Source organism: Takifugu rubripes, chromosome 14, assembly GCF_901000725.2.
Source record: "Takifugu rubripes chromosome 14, fTakRub1.2, whole genome shotgun sequence".
Classification (NCBI taxonomy): Eukaryota; Metazoa; Chordata; class Actinopteri; order Tetraodontiformes; family Tetraodontidae; genus Takifugu; species Takifugu rubripes.
The window spans coordinates 14,353,657-14,376,082 of NC_042298.1; the positions used below are offsets into that span (position 1 = coordinate 14,353,657).

Here is a 22,426-nt window from a genome sequence, read left to right on the forward strand (position 1 = left end):
GAAGAATCTGTTTCACTCGATGAGCCAAGCCCAGCCTTTATTGGTCCTAATGGCACTATCAGCTGAGCCGCCAAACCCAATTACCTTTTAAAAAGGGAGGCTACCCCGGCTAATCATGGCTGCCTAACCTGATTTGCCTGTGATGAAGAGACGGGATAAAGAGCAGTTAATGGAGGGAGAATGATCTCACAAATACAAAAAACTCAATTCATTTCTCTGGGAGAGCAATCTGTCCGATTCAGCCGTAATGGAGTGGAGATTCATTAGTCCTTGGGCCTTAGTAGTAGCACGTCCCCCTTATCAAGCGAATGACAACATTCATGATGTTCTGCTTATAGACTTTACACCCTGGATGCATGGTAGGCTTCATGGTGGGGTGGGTGGGTGGATTTTAAAGGACATTGTGTTGGTTTAGGAGGGTGGGGCAAGTCCAGGTTTGCTAGTTTGATGTGAACTGGCCGAGGAACATGGACCCCTGCTTTGAATTTCTCACTGAGTGGCAGCTTGGAGTTTCTTTTCAGCACCTTAAACTGCTCCTCAAACATATCAGCCAACCGTGTCCCCGCTGCCAAGCTGGGTGTTTGAACTCTCCTCCTCTGGAAGCGAACCGCTTCCTGGGACCGACACGCGTGGCTGCCAAGGCTGATCGATGCTCGCGTTGCCTCCCAGAAAACGCCGAGCTCTCTGTGGTCTCTTCAAACTGGAGCTCCGCGCTTGTTCACACGCGTGCTCCTGTGGTGATGTCAGCGGCGTGCATGAATGAGCCGCCGATGCCAAAAATAGGCATTGAGTCACGGAGAGCAGAGCCACGACCTGACCCCTCCGACCCCTGGTGAGTCTCCACGCCGCTGCAGCTTTGGCTCGGCCTGGCTCAGATATGATCCAGAGGACGTCGGCTTCAGGGGGCAGAGGGCCACAGCCAGGGTTTGCAGACGGACATTAGGCCAAAGCCAGAGTTAAAATCCTATTAGTTTGAGTTGGGAATCGGATTATCGTCGTCGAGAATCACTCGTCTGGCAACTAGGGTCTAATTTACGCCAATCAACGGCAATTATTGAGGGGAAGGGAGCCCCTATTAGAGAGCCTCATCCACTTAGTCTAATGAATGGGGAAGATTCAATCTTGGCTGTGGAGACGCATCGGAGAGCTGCAGCTGAATGCAACTGCAGCAGCCGGCTGGAGAAGAGCTGCTGTTATTTATCAATGGTGGGGCCGCTGTCAGAGCCAGCGTGTGTTAGCTACGGGGCGCTAGGCTCTGGTTTCTGATGGGCTGGGGGCACTCTCTACAGTAAAGTGGTTAGTGTAGCTCTATCCAGCCCATTACGCGTACATCACCAGGAAGACATCCCCCCTCGTGTAGTTTGCAGCGTGTATTAGGAACTAAAGAGTTGGATATTTTATCCTGCGCTATAAATCACAAGATGTGCCATAGTATTTACTGTGGTCCTGATGTTGCATTTCTGTTCAGTATCACAGCTTTATCTCATTTTTGTGACCCATAATTGAGTTTCTCCCATCTGCCACTGTATCATGAACCGCACATGTTCGGTGACCCCCACAGGCGACCTTTAGTTTGTTCCTCGTTCCTATACTGCCCCCTACTGTCAAAAGGCGGAACACAGGCGGAGCGTTTGGTCGACTACTGTTTGGTGCTTATTTTAGAAAACAGGATGTTTGCTGATATAACTGGTGGCTGGCTGAAGCAAAACGTCAGCTGAAAGACAAGACTCTTCGTCAATATGTGCCTTTGAGCCACGGTGCACACTCCTGCACTCTTGAAGAACGAGTGTGTTTGTGAAAGGCCCGGCGAGGGAAATCCCAGGCCGCCTTTGAAGGCTTTCAGTCACTTCTCCAAATTAGTGCGAGGCTGCAGACGAGCAGCAGGATACTGATAATTTTTTCCAGGGTTGAAGGTTGTTGTTGGCTGAGCTTATTTCCATGTCCTTAAAACCCACAACAGTTTGCAACCTCGTTACATTAAACAAGGACAATTAAAAAGCCTAGAGTATCTACGCACTGTTGCCCATAAAGTTTGAGCAAATATGTCTATTCTGAACAAACTGTATCAAAGGTGACTCCCCATGTGTATAAACAGCAGTAAAGAGTGGAACGTGCTGCTACTATAGTTGCTGTATTTCTCTTTTTTTTTGTTTTAGGTCTTATTAAAGAAAGTGTAAATATAACTGTGAGTCGACTGTGACATCAGGCCGTCATGATATGAGTAATCACAACTCCAATTCTGAAATTACCCATAAACATCTTTGAAATCTAATACCCTTCATCTGCACATGCACAGGCACAGTGAGTCATGCTTTTCCTTTATTTAAGGTATGCTTATGGTAAGATTATTAGGAGGATGCAAACTCATTTCACACCCCGTCCTTTCCCTTTCTCAGTTGTGACTGATCATATCAGTCACCATAGACAACAGCAAAAACATCTACGTGGGGGTAAAACCCTTGTTGTTCCTGTGGTGAACTTCGTTTGGTGCACTCTGTGGGCTGATTGTAGATTTTTCCACTTTCCTTTTATACTTCTGAGATGCTTATCACTGCTGCACAATTTTTCAGCAAGGCAATCGGTCAATCTGTGTTAATCTCCTCCTCAATGAGCAGCAGTACGGAACCAATCAATAGTGCTGTCTTTCCAAATGGCCCTTTCACCCAAATTCGAGGATAACCTTCAGATACGAGCAGGGCCAAACTGGGGATTGCATCAAAATGTTTTTTGGGGGGATTTTCTTGTCGAAAGCATCAATATGCCTTTGAAATGCATGATCGAAATAGAGTTGAATTATTGGTGTGGACTGTGTGCTTATTTATCTGTCTGCTACTGAGCTGTCGACATCTTCATTCGTGACAGTTGCTTTGGTATTTATGGATTCAGATAACTGGTTAAACTCGAACTGAAACAATTAGACTTCCTAAAAATGGTAGTTTGGTAGTTCGGACATCATCCGAGCGATGCAGAAGTGAAACTAGCAGGTCACGTGTTTCATGACCTGAGCTCCCATTACGCTGACCGGTCTAGTAATTAACACGCAGTGCACCCAAATACAACACATTTATCATATTTAGAGAGTGGGGGCAACCATAGTCAGTTTCAAGAAGAAAGGAGTAGAATTTCTATTGATGTACGTCAGAAAAACCTCTTTTAATTCATGATTTATTTAGTGGTTTTTTGAACCAGAGTAATACCTCCTGTTTTACAAGCCATCTCTGCAGCGCACCTCAGGGCAGCAACACGTGTTTCAACCACCCGAAACGTTTAACCCAACATTTAGTTTAAAAACGTTCACCAATCACGCTCACAAACATTCCAGCGACTCGGAGGGAGGTAATAAATATATTAATATAATTCACTGAATTTAACAAGCTAAATGTGTAGCTGACGTGTATTAATAAAATACTGGTAGCACCCGATCGCAACATGTTTACCTTAAGTTAAACTAACGTTGCTTGTAAGGTTAAATTAGGTAGTCAACGTAGCCTTTAGTGTTTGGAAAGCACTTGTATACATTTTAGATTTATATAGTATATATAGAGAGAGTGAGATGTGGCGTTAGAGTAGATTTCCGAAAACTTTCTCCAGAATGTAGGGCTATCTGTTAGCAGTTAACAGAACTGTTAGCAGCTAACCGCTTGTTTCCTTGGACTTTTTCAGCGACCTTAGAGACAAGACTTCCATTTCTGTGCGTGTCTAGGTTGGTATTAAAAGCTGCTCCGTATCCGCAGTACTTCGTAGCTTCCACGATGTTCCCACCCAGTAGAATATTAAGAGGAAACCCCCGTCAGAGAAATCCCAACAACCCTCGGAAAAAAGATGGCGCCGCCCGGAGAGGTACATTATTATTATTATTATTATTATTATTATTATTATTATTTGTGAGACCATGGTAGCACGGGGATTTTTGTTCTCCGGCAGGCTAATAGACTCGCTATCTGAATTATTGTGTACTTTTCTCTCATGTCTCTTAGGTTGGAACGCCAGGCCCCCCTTGGACCCCAACGTTCTGATTGAGAGATACAGGCAGGACGAGATGAATGCTCTGGCTTTAATCCACAACCTCGCTCAGGTTGTCCAATTCCAGCTGGAACTGAAGGAAACAGTAACTCCAGGTAAAGTCTGCAAAAACAGCTTGTAAACTATGATGAAGGTCTTGGACGTTGCATGCGTTGACGGTTGACGGCCATTGGCCGGTGACGTTTCTAACTGCCCGTTTCCGGTTATTCCAGCACACGTGCACGGGCTTCACTTTGCTTTCTGTGCCGTGATTGACGGAGTCGAGTATAAGACCGGAATAGGAAAATCCAAGAAGGAGGCTCGGCTCCAGGCTGCCCAGTACGCTCTGGAGGACCTTCTGCCGGCTATAGAACATCTGAAGTCCGCCCTGCCTGAAACACCAGGTTAGACTTCAGCAGAAAGCTGAACCTATACAAGACAAATGGGGTTTTTTTCCCCCTATTTTTAAGTATTTATTAAATGTAAACTTTATTTCACCAGGAGGAATCCTAGCGTGTGTCGGCTTTTTATGTCTTTGTGGCATTAACCTTTTGAGCTGTCATATGAGAGACAAGTTTTATTTAATCTTGACTATGTGGGATACAAACAATGTAGAATGTGCAGTATATGTGTCATTTAGTAGATTAAGTTATTGTGCCCATTATTTCTGTCTCAACCCTTTTTGGCCTGCTTTGTTTGGCAGCAGTCACTTGCTAAAAGACCTCAAGGTGAAACATGAACGAAGGTGTGATTAATCGTGTTGGTCTGGGAAAAAAGGGTTGCAGAAGATCCATAATTGTGACATGACTTTCCATGGGGCGAAACTACTGCCCGAGTGTGTACGTGCAGGACTTGATGAGAGCTGAAACTGCCCCTCGCTTCCCCTTTGACTGCAAGTCCCATTTCCCCCCTCACGTCCACCGATGTCAGAGTATGACAGGCGCAGTGATGTCATGAAAGTCAGCTACCAAAGAAGCCTGAGGTCATCATCATCGTCATCATCATCGGCGTCTGCACGCGATGGTTAATTAAAGAAAATGTCGGATCACAAGCAAAATAAAGTGTGATAATAATCCGTGCACAAATAAGGCGGATAGCATTTGGAGACTTTCGGAGTTTTAAAGGCTTAATGTGCGACTGAGCGTAACGTGATTCATTTTCATTCCTGATAGATTTCCCTCCACCTCTGCTGGTGAAAGATCCGTCCGACTTCATCAGAAGAACCAGTCATGGTAAATATCAACACAATCGCTGTAAAGGGGAGCAGCTCAAATCTTTCCCATCAAAAAAAAAAAAAGGTGATGACGCCTGGAGATATCCAGTGTTTGCCCTCATGTGCCTGCGCTCTCGGTTCAGGCGGCAGCTCAGTCAACCTCCAGATTCCTCAGGCTGTCAGATTCCAGTTAAATAAAGTATTCAGCCCCCACCCAGACATCTCTGTCTGCACAAGCACCACGGCGGCATTCGTCATCCAGACTTGTAAGTGAGCTCGATTTTAAAAAAACAAAACAAAAAAAACAACCTTTCTTCAATCTTTATTAATCATCATTTCATCGGGACGTTCTTCAAACCCAAGATGAAAGTTGACGTCATCCAATGATGGACTGCCCTGTCCTCTCCCAACAGCTGCTGGGTTTCAGGTGGTGGCTTTTGGCACCGGTAATGTTAGCACCAGAGAGAGTGTGTCATCCACCGGTCGGATCGTGCACGATTCCCACGCCGTCGTCGCCGCGCGGAGGTCGCTGATGAGGTCGGTGGCGGACGTGACGAGGCTGCCGTTGAAGCTGCTTCCTGCTTTGCTTCAATTTATCATTTTTAGGGAGGAAAAAGCCAAGTGGTTCATAAACAGTGGTGTCCTGTGCCGCCAGGTTCCTGTACCGGCACCTGCTGATGTTTTTCAGCCAAACGGCGGAACTCAAAGCCAAGTCGATCTTCCAGCAGAGCGTCGGCGGCGACCTCCTCGCCCTGAAGAGTGACGTCGCCTTTCACCTCTACACCAACCAGCTGCCAAAGGGTGCTGCTCAGATGCACTCGAAGCTGTGAGTGTTGGATCCCTCTCTGTCCAATCCAGTGAAATCGGCTGGTTTCAGCAGCGTTCCGGCATCTGCTGCGAAGGGCAGAGCTCTCGACGCCCTGCAGGGCAAAAACATGAAGAAATCTGGGCAGTCTTCACAATAAAACACCATATTTTTATAGATTATATGTACACACACACACACAGGCAGGAGAGACGGCACTGGGCCACAGGAAGAGAAATTAAATCCATTGAATAAAAATGAAGATTAGATTTTAATTAAGGTTTCATTGTTTTAGCTCACTTGTGGACCCGTCTATAAATGCATGTCTGGTGTGAACGAGAGGGCGTTGGGGTGCCCCCCCCCCAGTCCTTCGAGAGATGCAATCCAGCAGGGTTATCTGTCCCACCAGGCAGACGAGCCAAGTTCCCTTGGTGGTACTTCTCTCCCTTGAATGACATAAAACCCTGCTGGACTGTATCTGTTATAGGCCCGGCCCGGCCCGGCTCCAGTAAGTTCACTGCCAAGTCAAAAGGTTCACGTTTGGAGTTGCAGTTAACGCAACCTCTGGTTTTCTCACCTTGTCTCGTGAGCTCGGAGGTTCTCAGGAGAGGCCTGAAAGCATTTCCTCTTGTGTGTGTGCTCTGTTCAGGCGTTTAAACCCACTCTCCGTGTCAGCCTGGCAAGTTAACAATGAGATGGGTCTTCATCTGTCCGTGGAGGGGAAGGTAAACACGCACTGCAGTCCTGCCCGCCTCCACTCTGCTTAACTTCATAAACCGGTTTGTTACTTTTCTAAAGATCTTCTCAGTTTTGTCGGCGACGTTCGATCATTCTGCCTCCAAGCTGGTCAGCATGTCCGTCACAGACAAGCTCACTCAGTGGCAGGTGCTCGGATATCAGGGCGCCTTAATCAGCCATTTTGTCGAGCCTATATATGTCCAAAGCATCGTCGTAGGTGAGTCAGCGCGCGGAATCAATTAAGCTGTTGCAGTTGAATTAATAATGACTTCCTGTAGATGAGCCGAAAAAGAGTCTTTAGTTACACTAAGTCCAAACTGACAAACTTCCTGTTTTGTGTTTGTAACACCTGCTAAACAAGAGTTGTGGTTTTTTTATACTTTCGTTCTCCGATTGCTTGAACTGTTTTGCTGCTGCCTTTGCCCTCTGTCTTATATTAAGATGTGCCTACAGGAAATAAGAAAAATCTCTTGTTTTGGAGCTTTGTAATTCACTTTTAAAACCTCTGCTGCTATTCCAAACATTGTTTACTGTAAATATCCATCATTTCCTGTTTTCCTTTGCTCATGGATGATCTCAACCGCTGCAGGAGACTCTGGCTGCAGTGACATTCGCGGGATGGAGATCTCTGTGAATCAGCGTGTGGAGGGCATCACCTCCCAGCTGCCCATGCACTACTGCATGGTGAGGCCTCACATCAGCCTCGTGCCTCAGGTGGCCACCAGCACCTCCGAGGTGGCCCTGGTCACCCAGTCGGTCAACTGGAGCGAAGGAGACGGCTCCATCGAGATAGTGGACGGACTGGAGGGAAAGACCATGGAAGGGTATGAATGAGTTGGGATGGGTTTCTACCTCCGCTGCTGGAGTTTAGCTTCATATCCCAAACAGCTCATGACTGTGCTCCTGTTAGATCACCCTTTAAGAGCGGCTCTGCTCTGGCAAGCCGTCTGTGCAAAGCAGCGATGCTTCACCGCTTCAGGTTGTTGGCTAAAGAGACCCAGAGACACGACCTGTTGGCCGCAAGCTCCTACAGAGAAGCCAAGGTGATATGAGCAGTTGTGTCTTTATTAGTACCATCATGCTGAACAATGTAGGGCAGCAGAGCGCGGCCGTGGGGCTGTTTTAGGCTTTCATATTGATGCTCATACCAGGCTTAGCTGTCAGTTTCTGTTGAATAATTTCCTTTTTATTCTGTCGTTTTTGCTGAAGAGGATGGCGAAGCCGTACCAGGAAGCTAAGAGCATGCTGAGGGCGTACCTGCTGCAGCAGGGCTTTGGGGCGTGGCCAGTCAAGGTTTCAGTGAGCGACAACTTTGGCGTGTAAACTCATCAAACATTCTTTTGCTCTCACATTAGATTTAGGTTAATATTGTTAGTTAGTTGCCATAAACTCCTGTTTCTGAATGTTCTCCAAATATCCTGTTTAACAACGACGGATGCTTGACCTTGAGAATGACCTTGAGAAAGACAAGTTCAAAAGCTGAGCTCAACATTGCTGTATTTGGATATATTTGTGTTTTTGTGACCTGGGAGATTAATTTGATTTGATAGTCATAACATTTGTTACCATATAATTCATGACCTGAAGCACAGCTGAAGTGTCAACATACACCGTCCAAATAAACAAGGTCAAATACTCATATTAAAGTCCATAAGATTTATTTTCGTGGAGAAAAATGTCTTATCATCTGCAAACTGCACTTAAATGTGCAATAACTGCACACGCTTACATTTTTTCTGTTTATTTAAATACAGAATCGTGTGAAATTTAAAAGGTGCAGGAACAGAAAATAATCTTGAATAAATCACATTAAAAGGCTCAGACGGCGACAGACTCGGGGCAGTCAGGATAGACAAACCCACCCCCCCAGAGCGGTAAGGATAGAATCAAATATTCCAGGTCTCATTTGGGACTGAAGCCGGCCAATATTTCTGAAAGTAAAGCACGCAAAGGTGTTTTTTAGAGTGGATAATGTTTGATTTGAACTGGGTAGCTGTTGCTCAGCCTCTCCAAGTCCAGCAGAAGTGAACTGGAGCAGGGCCGCCTCTGCTTACACCAGGCTGCACGTCGCCTCGAAGCGGAAGCGCTGGGTTTCCTGTCTGTGCAGCGCAGCTCGGCGTTTACTCCGCTGGCGCCGAGGACCTTGTGAATGGACTCTTGTCTTTATGTCCCCCTGCTTTGGACAATATTGGGAACTACTCGTGCATTGAGGCAGGTACATGCAGGACGGAGCCTTTCGGGTGTACGTACCTCTCATACGTGTTATGGCGTGTTGATGTGTGCAGCCGGTGTGGATGTAAAAGCTGCAACTGGAAATTTGTGCTTTCCGCTTAGGACAACTTCCAGTTGGGACGCAGTTTATGAGTGTATGGGGGAGTGGGAGTGTATGAGGATATTATTCTTGCCCCGTCTGGAATTTTAAGTTTTGCATTTCTGATGTACATTGTGTTGTCACGATACAACGTTAAAGTTATCGTTGTCTATAACCCGGGTTTGTGTTATTGATTTATTTGATTTTCTATCAAAAGCGCCCTCATAAATAAGAATGAAAGCTCTTCTTTTTTCAGACGCTGGGGTGATACTAGTAGCTTGACAGATAAACAGGAAGTGGAAGTCTTTAGATGTGGTCACAGGGTGCAAAGAGTTGAGGCCTGAGCTCTCGGAAGATGTTGCACTTCAGCGCTGTGGTGTGTGCACGGGACGGGCTTCATGACTCCTGTAGTAAATTGTGGCCAGAATAAAAACACTCGGCTATCCAGAGTAAACTGCTGTAAGCGATTACTCATATTTGAACCTCAAATGGACTGACTGAGTAAATATGTTGACCTTTACGTTAAGGAAATTCAGCCTCCTACAGGAGGTCGGTTACACCCATTCCTCTCCCACATTATTTGCCTTCCTGCTGTCATGGAGCTAAATTATGATTAAAAAAAATAGACAAGGCTATTCATTAAAAGGTTTGTTACATTTATTATCTCATCCTATAATATCAGAGCGTCACAGTACACAATAATAAATTAAAAATAGATATTTAAATAAATAGTGCATCATCAGCTAACTTTCAAATCGTCAGTTATTTGTACAAAATAAATAAATTAGGAAGACATAAATGTCTAAATCTTGCATTATAGAAGTGTAGTAAAATAAGATTCTCTTGTATTACGCTTGTCATTAAATAGTTTCCAGCAGTGTTCAGATACATTCACGTCTTCTTTGATGAGGCGATGTACAGAAGAGCTGGGCGCTCTCTGACGCTCTCTGACGCTCTCTGGCGTTCTCTGGCGTTCTCTGGCGCTCCGGCTCCCGTCGCCTGGTCCTCAGCTGCCCTCTGCCGATGGAATCGCCCCAGACTGGACTTGCTGTAGCAAGGATTCCGTGGCGTCCAGAAAGTTGGTGAGAGGCTTCTCAGGCCAGCTCTCGCAGGTGCTGCACTCGGTTGAGTTGGATTTCTGTGGGAGAGGGAGGCCGTCAGCTCGGGCGCCCGGTGCAGTTCTCCCTCGGCCCGTCTGGGACACTCACCTCGATCTTCACGCCGTTCTTTAGCTTCTGGATTGTATGTGTCAGAAACTCCTCGGCCACACCGATGACGTCCTCCGGATCCTCACACTCGCGTCTGACCGTTTTCAGCTCCGCCGCGACGCATTCCAGCGCCACAATGATGCAATGATGATCGTCCTGCAAGTGGGAAAAAGGTTTTAGCCTCCGTGACGCGGACATGAAGCAACTTAGTGAAACGGGGTGAAACATTGACACCCTGGAGCTCATTTCCTGTACTAGAGAACCCTGTGGTTGACAGCTGAGCTGAACCATAAAAGTCAGCTTGATATTTTTTTTTTTAGGATTTGAATTTTGACTGTTCTTACCCTCACGTTTGCTGGAGTGTAGAATTTCGAATCTGGTTCCTGTTGAAGGCAGGAGATTGTATCAGCGACTAGAAACTTTCAGAAATGCCGATAACGTCTGCAAGAACTTACACATTTCACATCCTCGCGTATCACGTCGATATTTGAATCCTCCAAGTGGAGGGGGAAGGGGTTTGCTGGAAAGCACAGGCAGAGGATGCCGAGCCAAACGTTAATCCTGATAAAGTTCTCCATGTTCAGGGCGAAGAGCTGTCGGTGTGATGTGCAGGGTCCTCTGTTGCAATGCTCCTCTGTGGCCTTTCACTCTTAATTCATACGAGTGTGGGGCGGAACAGGTGGGCAGCATTGCTTGTGTTTAGCTGAGGCACAGCGCTGTTTTTCCTTTAGATGACTGTTGGAATTTTTTTTTTTCATGATAGTGCTACAGGGTGGTAAAATCCCTCAATTGGCCAGTTGTAGCACAACTTAAAAACTGGGTTAGCCGGCGCTTGTTTGTGGTTTCGAGGCTTCTTTTTTTTTCCGCTTCTGTTGATACTCTTAGTGCATCACAGGAAAGTCGTTGAATGAAACCCTGCTTGGAGAAGAAAAGCCCACAGACATGTCGTTTGATTGTGATTGATTGTGTTTTTGTGATTTTTTAATTATTATTTTTTTAACATGCTGGATAAATACCAAGGTCAGCGTGGACGATTGTGGCTTTCAGAACATAAACGCAATGGTCGATTGTGGTTGAATGATTTGTCACCAAGTAGGTGAAGTTGAAATGTGTCCAGGTGGAGTGTGACAGGCGGATGATGGAGAAGCTGCTGTCACTTGCATTCTTCTGCTTTTTTTGGACAACAATCGGTCGCTGCGACTAATAAAAGAATTTCCGCTCGTGATTTCCACGTTTCGCTTCCTGGCGAGGGTGTATTCCCAGCACGTTGTGTCATCCCCTCCTGCTGTCAATCACACTGTCTCCAGTTCTGTGCAGTAATGCAATACTTGTCTGCTGAGGGATTGAGTGCTTTTAATCTTTTGTTGTGCAATTGTTGCACCTCAGCTGGATAATTGTGAAACCACTCGCTAATGAGTGGGTGTAGGCGTCTCTCTTTTTTCCACCTTTCCTTAAAGTAGTTCCTTTTTTAGAGGCATTGCTGAGCTGAAGTTTAGTGACTATTTGAGCTACTTTGAGACCTTTTTAAGAGCCACAAACACCTGTGGACAGCATGGCATCCACTCAGAAAAGGTGAAGAATGAGCACATAAGTCACGAATGCATTTGGATGTGTTCAAAATTTATTAGCAAAATGTTCCATGGACAGTAAAAAACCAATAAATTAAGAATAAATAATAAATAAGACCTTATTAAAGAGGCATTGCTGAGCTGAAGTTTAGTGACTGTTTGAGCTACTTTGAGACCTTTTTAAGAGCCACAAACACCTGTGGACAGCATGGCATCCACTCAGAAAAGGTGAAGAATGAGCACATAAGTCACGAATGCATTTGGATGTGTTCAAAATTTATTAGCAAAATGTTCCATGGACAGAGTAAAAAAACCAATAAATTAAGAATAAATAATAAATAAGAAGAACTTAATAAATAAGACCTTATTAAACAGTGTTATCACTGGAAGCACCAAGTGTAGCGATAAATAAACACGTTGCTTTAGTGTCGATTTCACTTCCTCTGGAATTAGGAATCGTTGTACTGCTGGGCGAAAGCCTCCGTAGCTTTAACGAAGCCTATAAAGGTCGCGTGGGTCTTCATGGTCAAGGTGCACGCTGTCTGTGTCTGAGGGATACAGGACAAGAGTTGGCTGAATGTTGAGGTGGAGGATGTGAACCGTCTCCCCTGTACTCACCTCCGAGTAAATTCTCTCCAACTCTTCCACGGTCGTTACGATGTCCCCTGCATCGGTGCAGTTGCCAATAGTCCGCTGGAACTCCTTTATGTAGTGTCCCAGAGCTGCATTGTAACACTTGTCCTGGGAGACAGAGAGCAGATCAGATTGTGACAGACTGAAGATCGGTAAAAAAAGACGAGCCCTGCTGGCGGCTGATGCTCTGCAGCAACGTCTCACCTCCACGTTTGTTGGAGAAGTCAAGTTGAGGTCCTTTTCCTTTTCCTGTAAAGATCAATAGAAAGTTGGCATTAAGCAAACACCACATTACTTTTCCTTATTGTCACGAAAGCAAGAGAAAAATAGTTAAACTTACACAGGTGATTTCATCGAGAAGCTCAAAGCCCAGGGCCTCCATGCTCAGACGTTGTGGTGTGGCCAGAGGAGCCGCTCGGAGGTGTCCAATGAGAGGAACCATCAAGAGAGCTAACGTGATCCACGACATTGTGATGTGAGCTTAGCGCAGCTGAAGTCTGGTGTCCTGCAGGTGTGGGTATCTGGGTTGTGATGCCCTCCTCTCATCTGGGGTTCTTTTTATCCTAGCTGTGAGTGGGCAAGCAAAGGTGTGTTCTTGCAGGGACACGTTACTTTTCCACTTAATCATAATGCACATTTTCTCCTTGCGTGATAAAACCCCAGAGCTAAAAATAGGAACTGACAGGTTGTCCACGCCGGTGCTCACTGGTGCTGTGAGGGAAGCTGTGGATTATTGTTGCTATGTTTATTCAACTTTCATTGATTGTCAGTCATTTAAATTGTCTTTTGTTCGTGTTTACGACTTTGAGATACCATCAAGAACAACTTAATCTCAGACTTTAAAGGCTGACCACATTTCATCAACTTCAGTTTGCTTTTCATACATTTCTATTCTGAACTGCAGCTTTTTATGCCCCTTTTTTGTTATTCTTTCATGTTGTTGCCTGGCTCTCCAGCCGGAGCACCGGTCCACAGCAGCCTGCTCCTCAGCTGTTGTCTCCTCATACCAGTGTCGTGTAGTTGTGGTCTGGAGATACAGATAAAATACTGAGATCTTTGTTAGCAGTTTAATTTATCTTCCTTTTTCGTAGTGCAGATTCTTGTTATTGTGCATCTCTCTCGCATCCGGTCTGATACTAGCAAACATAAACGCACTCAAAAATGAAAGATCATGGTGTTACGCCTTTATCCTGACACCAGTGAACCTCCGTCAGGATAAAGGCGTAACACGCTCCGTGTCTTTATTCCTTCTCACCGGCCACTTTATTAGGTCCACCTGCTGGGTTGCTTGTCAGCACAAATAGTTATTAGTTATAGTTAATAGTTCAAACCAGCATCAGAATCAGGATTGAACGACTTTAAACGTGGCTGGTTGTTGGTGCCAGACATGCTGGTCTGAGTATTTTAGGAGCTGCTGATCTACTGGGACCTTCACTTGCAAAGGAATGGTCAAAGAAAGAGGAAACATGGAGGAAAATGCCCCATTGATGGGAGAGGTCAGAGGCGAAGGGGCAGACTTCCAGGTGGGACGCTTCTTTCATCTCTGGACCAACCCAACTACAGCGTGATGCAACTTTTAGATACTCAGAGGGCGATTCCTGCGCTTTTTCATGATGTTTGTGCACAGAAAAGTTCCTAAATTTCCCCAGGGAAAAGCGCTAAGCTGCTGAGGCCAGTCAGGCAGATGCTGCCCCGTTCCTGCCTCGGTGTTTGTGCTTGTATCCAGGTGGTCGTGAAACACCGGATTGTCTTTGGAGAAAATTGGGTTAAAGTAGATTATTGCCAATGGAACCCACTAATGTCCTCAAGACTCTGCACGCTTGTGGCGGGAGGAGGGCGCGCACCCAAGAACTGAACAGTTCTCTCCTAATTGCGTCACAGCTCGCGCCACAGCAAAGAAAACCGCAAGGTGGGAATTCCCCAGAGAATCCCAGATACCAGAGGCAGCGTGGCCCCCGCAGGTCGCGGTTTTCTCTCGGACACCTGCTTTACTGCGTTGTGGCAACTTAAACGGGGTTAGGTTTCATTTTGAGGTTTTGGTCCGGAGCCACAAAGCACACCGGATTTGCACGTGGGTGGGGAAATTTGTATTCCTGGAGTTTTTTGTGATGTGGGGGCATCCCTGCTGTTTCCGTGTCCTCTTCCCTTCACCCACACCAGAAATCATGATATTAACGGTGACGTCATGATATCCAGGCACGGGTGTGCAGCCACACTCACGCGTGCTAATATTTGTTCAGCTCTCTGCTTCATGTTTGGCATTTTTGTGTGTTTTTCTCTCCATCCGACCACTTTTCACAGCTCGGGACGCTGATTTGGGAACGTCCACTAATAGATTCCAGTGCAGTCAACAGTCATTTTTTCTGTTGAGAAGCCTTCAAGGTCTCCTCCAAAGGTCAAGTGGAGGTGTTTTCTACACGGATATCTCAGTACGACAGGGAAAGTTCGCCCATTTAAATATTTTCCCTTTCCGTTGAGATTCGCGTCGTGATCAATTCTTGAATTCCTGCTGCGGTCCCGATTCTTTAAGGGATTATTTCTTATTTCCCTGCGTGCCGGTAGTGTTGCACGGTTGCAGGTCGGTGACAGATGAGACGGTTTCAACATTTGTTTATGCAGGTATTGGAACAAAGCTTCACAGAGACGTAGATATCTACTTCCATCTCTCCAGCCTTGATGTGCCTGTTTTACCACATCCTCTTTTTGCGCCTCCTGCACGGCAACACCCTCCTGATCTGCCCTCCTGAAATGATGGAAACATGCATTTATGGGCTGGCCAGCATCAGCACCCGGTGGTTAGCCATCCCACCTGGAGGATGACGCGGTCGGCTTGGAGAAGCCGCGGAGAACTGATTGGAGTAGCATCTTCTGGCGGGGGCGACGCGGTGACGTGGATCTGCGTCTCCCTCACTGGAAAAATGAGGCTCGTCGTCATTGGTGCCGGATTCGAGGTAGGGTAGAGACATATCAAGATGATCCTGCGACCAGTGGCGCGCCCACAAACACGCACAGACCAGGTTTCTCAGAAACTACCACGAATGTGAAAGTGGAGGTCATGTGACCAAGGGGAGGCAGTGTGGTTCCTCCACACAGAAAATTTAATTGTCTAGGGTTTTTCTTAATTCAGACTTTAAGGTGGTGGGGGGGGGGTGCAAATGGGAGACTCGGCTCTACGTGCACAAACTGGAGTCTTTAGGATGATGATCGCATTTCACGACGTTTCTGGGGAGTTTTTAAACAACTTGAATGGGTCACTTTAGCTCAACCGCACCTTCACGCTGCTCCATGAAACATGTGAAACCACCATCTTTGAGGATGCATTTGTCACGTATTGAGTAGAGCAGCCGGTCGGAGGAAATGCCTTTTCTGTGAGGTCAACCTATCGTGGGTTTGAGTCTGCAGGTGTGGAAAACATCTGGGTGAAATCTGTTGTTTTTTGGTGAGATTGAAATCCCCTCCACCGTCAGGGAACTCCAGGGTCCTGCTGAGGTGTGTACACCTGTCATTGTGAGAAAAGTGTGATTTGCTTTTGCATTTATTTTTATTTTATTTTTTAAAGTTAGGGCTTTAAAGTCTGATTTCCTGCTTTGTTTAAGAAGAAAGGAGAATAACCATGAGAACACATTGGAAATGTAAATTCTAGTTCAATAGAAATGAAAGGTGACAAATGGCAAAATAAAAATGGCAAATAAATTATTTTTTTTACAGAATTAAAAGTGATTCTAATTAAATTATTTGATTCGGGGGGGAGGGGGGGGGTCTGTTTCTGAGACTTTCTGAGAGCTGGCTCAATTGTGGCGCCCTCTAGCGGCGAGTGAATGAACTTGAAATTCGGATGGAGAAATAATTCAAATTAAAAGTGGATAAATGTTCGATGAGAGGTAAATTTTCCAGTTAATATCTCATTTGCTTATTAATTAACTTAAAATTGTCCATAATGACCAATTACTTACTAGATTAGAAATAGTATTTTAAAAGATGACCACAATATTTACTATTGCATTCATTTTATTATATGAAATGTACAGTAACTTCGAACAAAAAGATCACCACATACAGAGAATAAATGTCAATACTGAGAACTGAGACGAATAAATAAAGTAGAACTTTCAGTGGAGAAAAAAAAAGAAACTGCCATGTCCACTAGGTGGCAGAAAAGTAGCTTTCCTGAAAATATGTTCTGCATCAGTGCATACCACAGTCATCGAAATAAATAATTAAATAAGAATAGAACATTGTTTGAATTTTCTTTTTTTTAGTGTTGTCTGTACATTCTGTCCCGATTGGTTAGGAGTTGTTTTGTTGGTACACCATCAGCCTGTCTATGGCCTACAAGAGTGAGGGAAATAAGAATTAGAACATGAGACTCGACATCAAGTGACAAATGCTGCTTTTCAAATGTACCTTTTGAATAAGAGAATTCAATCTGTCGAAAAATTTCTCGGCCTTCTCTTCTGGATGCGAGTGGCAGTCTTGGCAGGTCGACTGAGCAGAAACAAAGAGGAGGAAAAGTTGTTGACTCCAAAAGAATCACAGGTCAGAATAAGAGCACCTGGGCAAATATCGGTCATGTTCCTTACATTTTTGGAATCGCAGAAGTCCAGACCCTTTTCCTAAAATGGACAAAATAATAGATTATTGCATCACTGCTCGTGTAAATTTGCACTTTTCATTTTTTTCCAGCCGTACTCACAGTGAGGGTATTTGTGAGGCTCCGGTAAAGTTTCTTCTGAGGTAGGTCTGTCAGGCTGAAGATCTCTTTGAAATTTTCTCGGAAGCACTTCAGCGCGGACAGACAGCAGCAGTCCTGCAACACGACCGCGTGTTAACGAGACGAGACGAGCAGCAGTAAAGCATTCACCAAACTGTCTTTTTTTTTTCCCTCTGAGGTTTCTGTCATGATTTGTCATTTGTCGACTTTCCAATCAAACTGTTTGTGTTAAACTGAAACTCACAATTTCCACGTTTCCCTGCAGAAAAGTTGATAAAAGCTTTGTGTTCAGTTTCATGTGGAATTTAATCATTTCATTTAGCCTCTTGTCACTTTTACTGTCAGTAGTTGGAGTAATGAAGGAAGTTTTTTCTGGATTGTAATGGATCGGCTGTAATAACAGCCGGTGACGAAGTGGCGTCTAGCATGCGAGAGAACATGTCGAGCAGGAGGAAGTGATCACTTTTGTCTGCGCTCTCTCGATTACTCATCAAATTTGGGCTGAGAGCGCAAACGAAAGCTGCGAGAAAACTGAGAGCTGGATGTGACTCACGGAGGAGCGCCGGCCTGACAAGAAATTGAGCGAATTTAGAAGTAAATGGATCGTCGAAATCGGCCGCGCACTTATTGTAAAATACTGAGTTTTGTTTCCCACTCGACATTAAAAAAAAAAAATGCAAATGAACGAACGAGTTTGTTGCTTCCCTTTGACCTTAAATGAATTTATTTTACTCCATTTTTCCAGGTTGCTGCTATTGTCCATATTCCTTAAAGATGTTCAAGGGTTTTGCACAACGTTGCTGTTGTTGTCAGCATCTGCTGGAATATTCATTTAGTTTGCTAAAATAATAACTAATAAATAATAACTAAATTAGGAACAAACTTCTCAGCCCATAAAATAGGAGTAAAATCTGTCTCCGCCATGTTTGCACACACATCTGACGTGTTGCCACAGTGGCCGACACCAAAGGTGGAAGACCAACAACAATGACTAAGCGACCACAGATATTACACAAGCCTTTGAGCAAACTGCCGTCACAATGTGAAAGTTGTCCGTACCCCGATGTTCTCCGACGGCGTGCTGAGCATCTTCTTGCTGTTCTGGAGGGCAAAGAGGGTAAAGTGAGTGAAAACCGCAGCCGCTCGGCAGAAAAGTAGCGAGACGCCGCCGGGACCTACCTGCAGCCTCCTCTTCACCATGCCCAGCTCCCTCAGAATCTCTTCCAGCTTCCTCTGCTGCTTCACTTTGTCGTCCGACACGTCGGCCGACGCGTCGGCCACACACCAGCAGCACACTGCAAACAGGCACAGCACCAGCGGCTTCATATTCTCAGAGTCGGCGACGGGCGAGGTCAAAAGGTGCTTTTCAGAAGATTGGCTGGAAATGCGCAGTGTCGCACATCTTACCTTTTTATACGTATTCCTGAGGAGACAGGAAAACCACTCGCAGGGAGTTGGAAAGCAGCAGAAACCGGCGCGTGTGACTAATGACTTTCTTTTCCACTGGCCACTACGTGATCCGACGGTGTCGTCAAGCTGCGCGTGCGTGGGGCCGCGGAGACGCTGGTGTGTGAACGTAAAGCTGCATGAGCAGGAAGCTACAGGAGGACTTCCCATTTTCAGTCTGAATCAGTGGAGCCGCAGCGGTACCATGTCAGAGGTGCTTTTTTTTCGGAGGTGCGGTATTGGCAACCTGAATGCATCGCGAGCGCCGCGGCCACCTACACAAACACACCGAATCCTGCTGCAACAACAGGAAACCATCATCAGTGACGAAGCATCGGGACCAGCGAGAAAACACACGTCGCTCGTTGACGGAGGAAGTGTGCACAAGCAGAAATCGCTGCTTTATTTAGGGAGATGACCCCAGGGCTTTGATGTTGGGCTGCGGGGTTAAAGGTCAACGGCGGCGTCTGAGGCCTCATCACCTCGGGACCTGGCAGACGCTTCTCTTCAGGGGTTTGAGGGAGCGTTTGGACCCGGGGAGAACAGGTGCTTTGGACCTGTGATGTCTGCCTGAGCGGCCTGGTTTCAGAGGCCTGCGCAGTTTCACCAGCACACTCCTGCACGCGCGCAGCTCAAACCATCGGGCCCGTTCACACGTTCTCGCGTCTACACGCTCGTTTCAGTGGGGAAAAGGAAGTGAGACTTAGCGAAGAAAACTCTGATCTCTGACAGCGTCAGGGAAAAGGTGGGTGGGGACTCGGACCCGTGCGATAGCTGCATCAGCCCGAGTCCCCGGGCCGGGGCAGGACGCTGTGATGCACGTTCAGGAGGGAAAAATGTGTCGACAGGTATATTTAGAGTCTGCCATCAGGGAATCTGCCCCCGCAACACCCGGGTTTATTTTTTAAAAATGACCACAAGTGTCTGATGATGGAAAATGAGGGCAGCTAAAGCCTAAATTTAGAAATCTGGTCCACCAAAATGCGTCGAAAGGTTCTGCCGCTGTTCCAGCCCGGTTGGACGTCATAATGCGACGTTCTCCTGTAGAACAGCCCGTTCTTTGGTTTTGAACCTGAGACGACTTTGTTCTTTCATTTTTTGTCTTTGGAGATTTAAAAATATGAAAAAAAAGAGAGCAAAGATGAGTGAAATAACCCAGGGAAAAAGGGACATTTGGGGGATGTTTGGACCATGTGACTGGTGTTTGGACGGAACTTCAAGTGTCGTCACATCAGGGACTTTCAGGGATTCAAACCCGAGTTTCTGTGTTTTAAACGGATGTTTGGATGATAAAAGCACTCATTTCAATCCAGTAGTTTATCAAAGGCAACTGGAGTTGTTTATTCTCTTAAACTTGAAAAAAGAGAAAGAAAGAAAGAACAGTGGGGAAGAGCGTCGCCGGGTTTTTTCCGTGATATTGTTTTTTATTTCAGCGCTGAGCCGTCACAGTTTGTGGTCAGAGTGTTAAACGCAGTGTGAGTCAGAGTGAGCAAGAGTGATGGACCAAAAGATACCAGGACGAGAGCACACGCACACACACACACACACACACACACACACACACACCTCTTAAAAAATCCCAAGAATACAAATGAGATCACGCATCTCATGGTAATTCCTGTGCTGGACGTGTTCCGGGGGAAACTGGGCAGTTCTGAGGATTGACACCAGTTTGGTGCCGCTGTGCTGAGGTCGGAGCTTTGGGACGCTCATGGCGGCGTCCTCCGCCTCAGGACGCTGGCGCTGGCTGGTTTCAGGGTATCTGGGAGACGAGGGAAGTCCTGTCTAACGTCTTCAGTCATCTGGTCTCAGGTGCGAGGCCGCCACGGGTGCCCTGGTGTCCCGATGAGGAGCTCAAGCAGCTCCGCTCCGTCCTGGGTTCCTCCTCAGGTGTGGTGAGACATCAAAGCAACAGTTCCTCTCCCTCCTCCTGATTCCCCTCCTATCTCCAGCATCGTTTCCGGTCTGCCAGGGCGACTCCAGCGGTGGTGTGAGGTAACAACCCCATAACCCCAGGGTGTCACACATCCCTCACATGTGTTTACATTTGTTTTATGGTTGACTTCCTCCTCCCACCGACGGCAGTGTGACTTCCTACACTGCGGTCTGGGGACGCTGAGCAGGTGGCATCTCCGCCTGCGCGGCTGCGACGCGAAAACAGCTCGAATTAGCCGCGCGGCCGCTAAAGCTGGGTGTCGATCGAATAATCCCGCACCGCTCGTGTACGTGCAAAATACTCAGGAGAACTTTAGCCTGAATGAGGTAAAACAAAGGAGGCTGAGTGTGCACGATATTACCGTAAAGGTACAGGAAGGGTTGGGAGGGCGTGGGTGGGGGATCGCCTCCCTCGGCCCCCGTCAGCGATAACACGGCCGCTTTATTCTAGTCTAGAATATCCTAAAGGATTCAGGTTTTTAGATCAGTTGTTTCCATGTTCAATAATGGAACCTGAATTTGCATTAATTTCTGATTAAACAGTGGGAAAAGCAAACAAACATGTTTTTTTCCACTTATCTGATTAAATATGGAAACCTGCCTCACCACAGAGATTGTGGATCTAAACGTTAATGGGGACTAAAATAAAAATTCTCCTGGACAATAAGAGAGATGTGATAAATGTAATTGAGATTTTAATGGCCTAAATGTTTAGAGCTGAAAAGAGCAGCTGTTTGCCCATTTTTCCCCACATCAAACCTGCCTAAAATCTTTCTTGTGCCAAATATTAAAATTTGTCTGCAACAAATACAGATAAAAGTTCACAGTAATCCACTAAATATATATATTTTCACCACTTTATTAGGAATTTAAATAAAATTAAAAGCTTATTTTAGACCAACTATTCACACATTAAGTTCCTAAGTATGAATTACAGATGCATTAAAGGATCCTAATTAATGGCTAACTTAGCATGCTAGCTAACGTGTGATAGCTGGGACCAGTTTATCAATGAAAGCTGGTAAAAGTCAAACATACCCCTGATGCGTCTCTGCTGCTTCTGGACTCAACAGTGGCAACTTTTGCTCAGCGTGTCTTATTAAACGGGGGGGGGGGGGGGGGGGGGGGGGGGGGGCAGTGAAAAAATACCCTCTGTACGCTTTGACCTTTAACGGTGGATCATCTAATGTGCGAGCGGCGCTTGTTGTTTTGTAAACGGCTCCTTTTCTGGGAAAAGCAGCTCAGTGGGAGTGTTAATGAGGCCACTGTTGAACCACAGCAGCAGGGGAATCACGCCAGGCCGGGGGGCCGCCGCTCTACCAGCTCCCAACAGAAAAAGTTCAGTGCCAAAAGCGAGCGTGCAGCACCCACTCGTCTAATTAATAAAGGCTTCACAACCACAAAGAAAATGAGCTTTGACTGAGTAGAATCAGCTTTGGAGGCTTCTCAGAAGCTTCTTGATTGGTCTGAACCGTTTGAAACGTGGAGCTACAGGAACTCTTTTTCAATGCTTCATCCCTCTGTTTCAGAGGGGGTTTAAATTAAGAAATGTGAAGTTTTTTATTTTGATTTTGATTTTTTTTTTTTCAGATTTTCCATCAGAGGTTCCTTCAGTGTCTAAACGGGTTGTCAGAACTTTCACAATCAGTGGCATCCCAGAATAATAGACGGGTGTCTGGCGGCTCGGAACAAAACGTCACTGCGATATCCTGTTTATTTTGAAAAGCTGTTTTACAATCAAGCAGCAGGAGCATCTTTTCCTCTGAGCAGGAAAGGCTTTAAGAGGAGCTAAAAGAGCGTCTGCTGCTCTGCTGCTGCTGCTGCTCTGCTGCTGCTGAAGCTGCTGCTCTGCTGCT

The 22,426-nt window shown here is 46.0% G+C and overlaps 4 protein-coding genes across 8 annotated transcripts; 1 reads left to right on the plus strand and 3 right to left on the minus strand.

Moving 5' to 3' along the window:
* The first annotated feature begins 3,159 nt into the window (after window positions 1-3,159).
* On the plus strand, window positions 3,160-8,399 carry adad1 (adenosine deaminase domain containing 1 (testis-specific)). Of its 2 annotated transcripts, none has more exons than XM_029847412.1 (13): window positions 3,160-3,336; window positions 3,704-3,840; window positions 3,978-4,118; window positions 4,236-4,406; window positions 5,175-5,234; window positions 5,359-5,481; window positions 5,629-5,752; window positions 5,871-6,041; window positions 6,670-6,745; window positions 6,819-6,975; window positions 7,348-7,582; window positions 7,669-7,801; window positions 7,968-8,399. In XM_029847412.1, exons 2-13 carry the CDS (start codon window positions 3,753-3,755, stop codon window positions 8,079-8,081), a joined length of 1,593 nt encoding a protein of 530 aa, XP_029703272.1. In that variant the 5' UTR covers window positions 3,160-3,336; window positions 3,704-3,752; the 3' UTR covers window positions 8,082-8,399. The 2 variants fall into 2 exon arrangements, with proteins under 2 accessions (XP_029703272.1, XP_011609295.2); XM_011610993.2 differs by having other exon boundaries at window positions 3,163-3,336; window positions 3,664-3,840.
* A 1,326-nt stretch (window positions 8,400-9,725) lies between these two features.
* Window positions 9,726-10,910, minus strand: il-2 (interleukin-2 precursor; the record flags this gene model as incomplete). The annotated part of the gene is given in 4 exon segments (NM_001037994.1): window positions 9,726-10,207; window positions 10,278-10,433; window positions 10,622-10,660; window positions 10,733-10,910. Coding segments are annotated over 4 exon segments (450 nt in total). The 3' UTR covers window positions 9,726-10,075.
* Window positions 10,911-12,294: 1,384 nt separating this feature from the next.
* On the minus strand, window positions 12,295-12,947 carry LOC100191066 (IL-2-like). Its single transcript, NM_001136143.1, has 4 exons — window positions 12,819-12,947; window positions 12,683-12,727; window positions 12,464-12,586; window positions 12,295-12,393 (listed from the first exon to the last, which is right to left on the minus strand). The coding sequence occupies exons 1-4, from the start codon at window positions 12,945-12,947 to the stop codon at window positions 12,295-12,297; spliced, it is 396 nt and encodes a 131-aa protein (NP_001129615.1).
* Window positions 12,948-16,473: 3,526 nt separating this feature from the next.
* On the minus strand, window positions 16,474-18,928 carry LOC654314 (interleukin 21). Of its 4 annotated transcripts, XM_029846845.1 has the most exons (6): window positions 18,597-18,928; window positions 18,369-18,484; window positions 18,249-18,290; window positions 17,172-17,285; window positions 17,059-17,091; window positions 16,474-16,963 (listed from the first exon to the last, which is right to left on the minus strand). In XM_029846845.1, the coding sequence occupies exons 2-6, from the start codon at window positions 18,387-18,389 to the stop codon at window positions 16,832-16,834; spliced, it is 342 nt and encodes a 113-aa protein (XP_029702705.1). In that variant the 5' UTR covers window positions 18,390-18,484; window positions 18,597-18,928; the 3' UTR covers window positions 16,474-16,831.
* Between the last annotated feature and the right edge of the window lie 3,498 nt (window positions 18,929-22,426).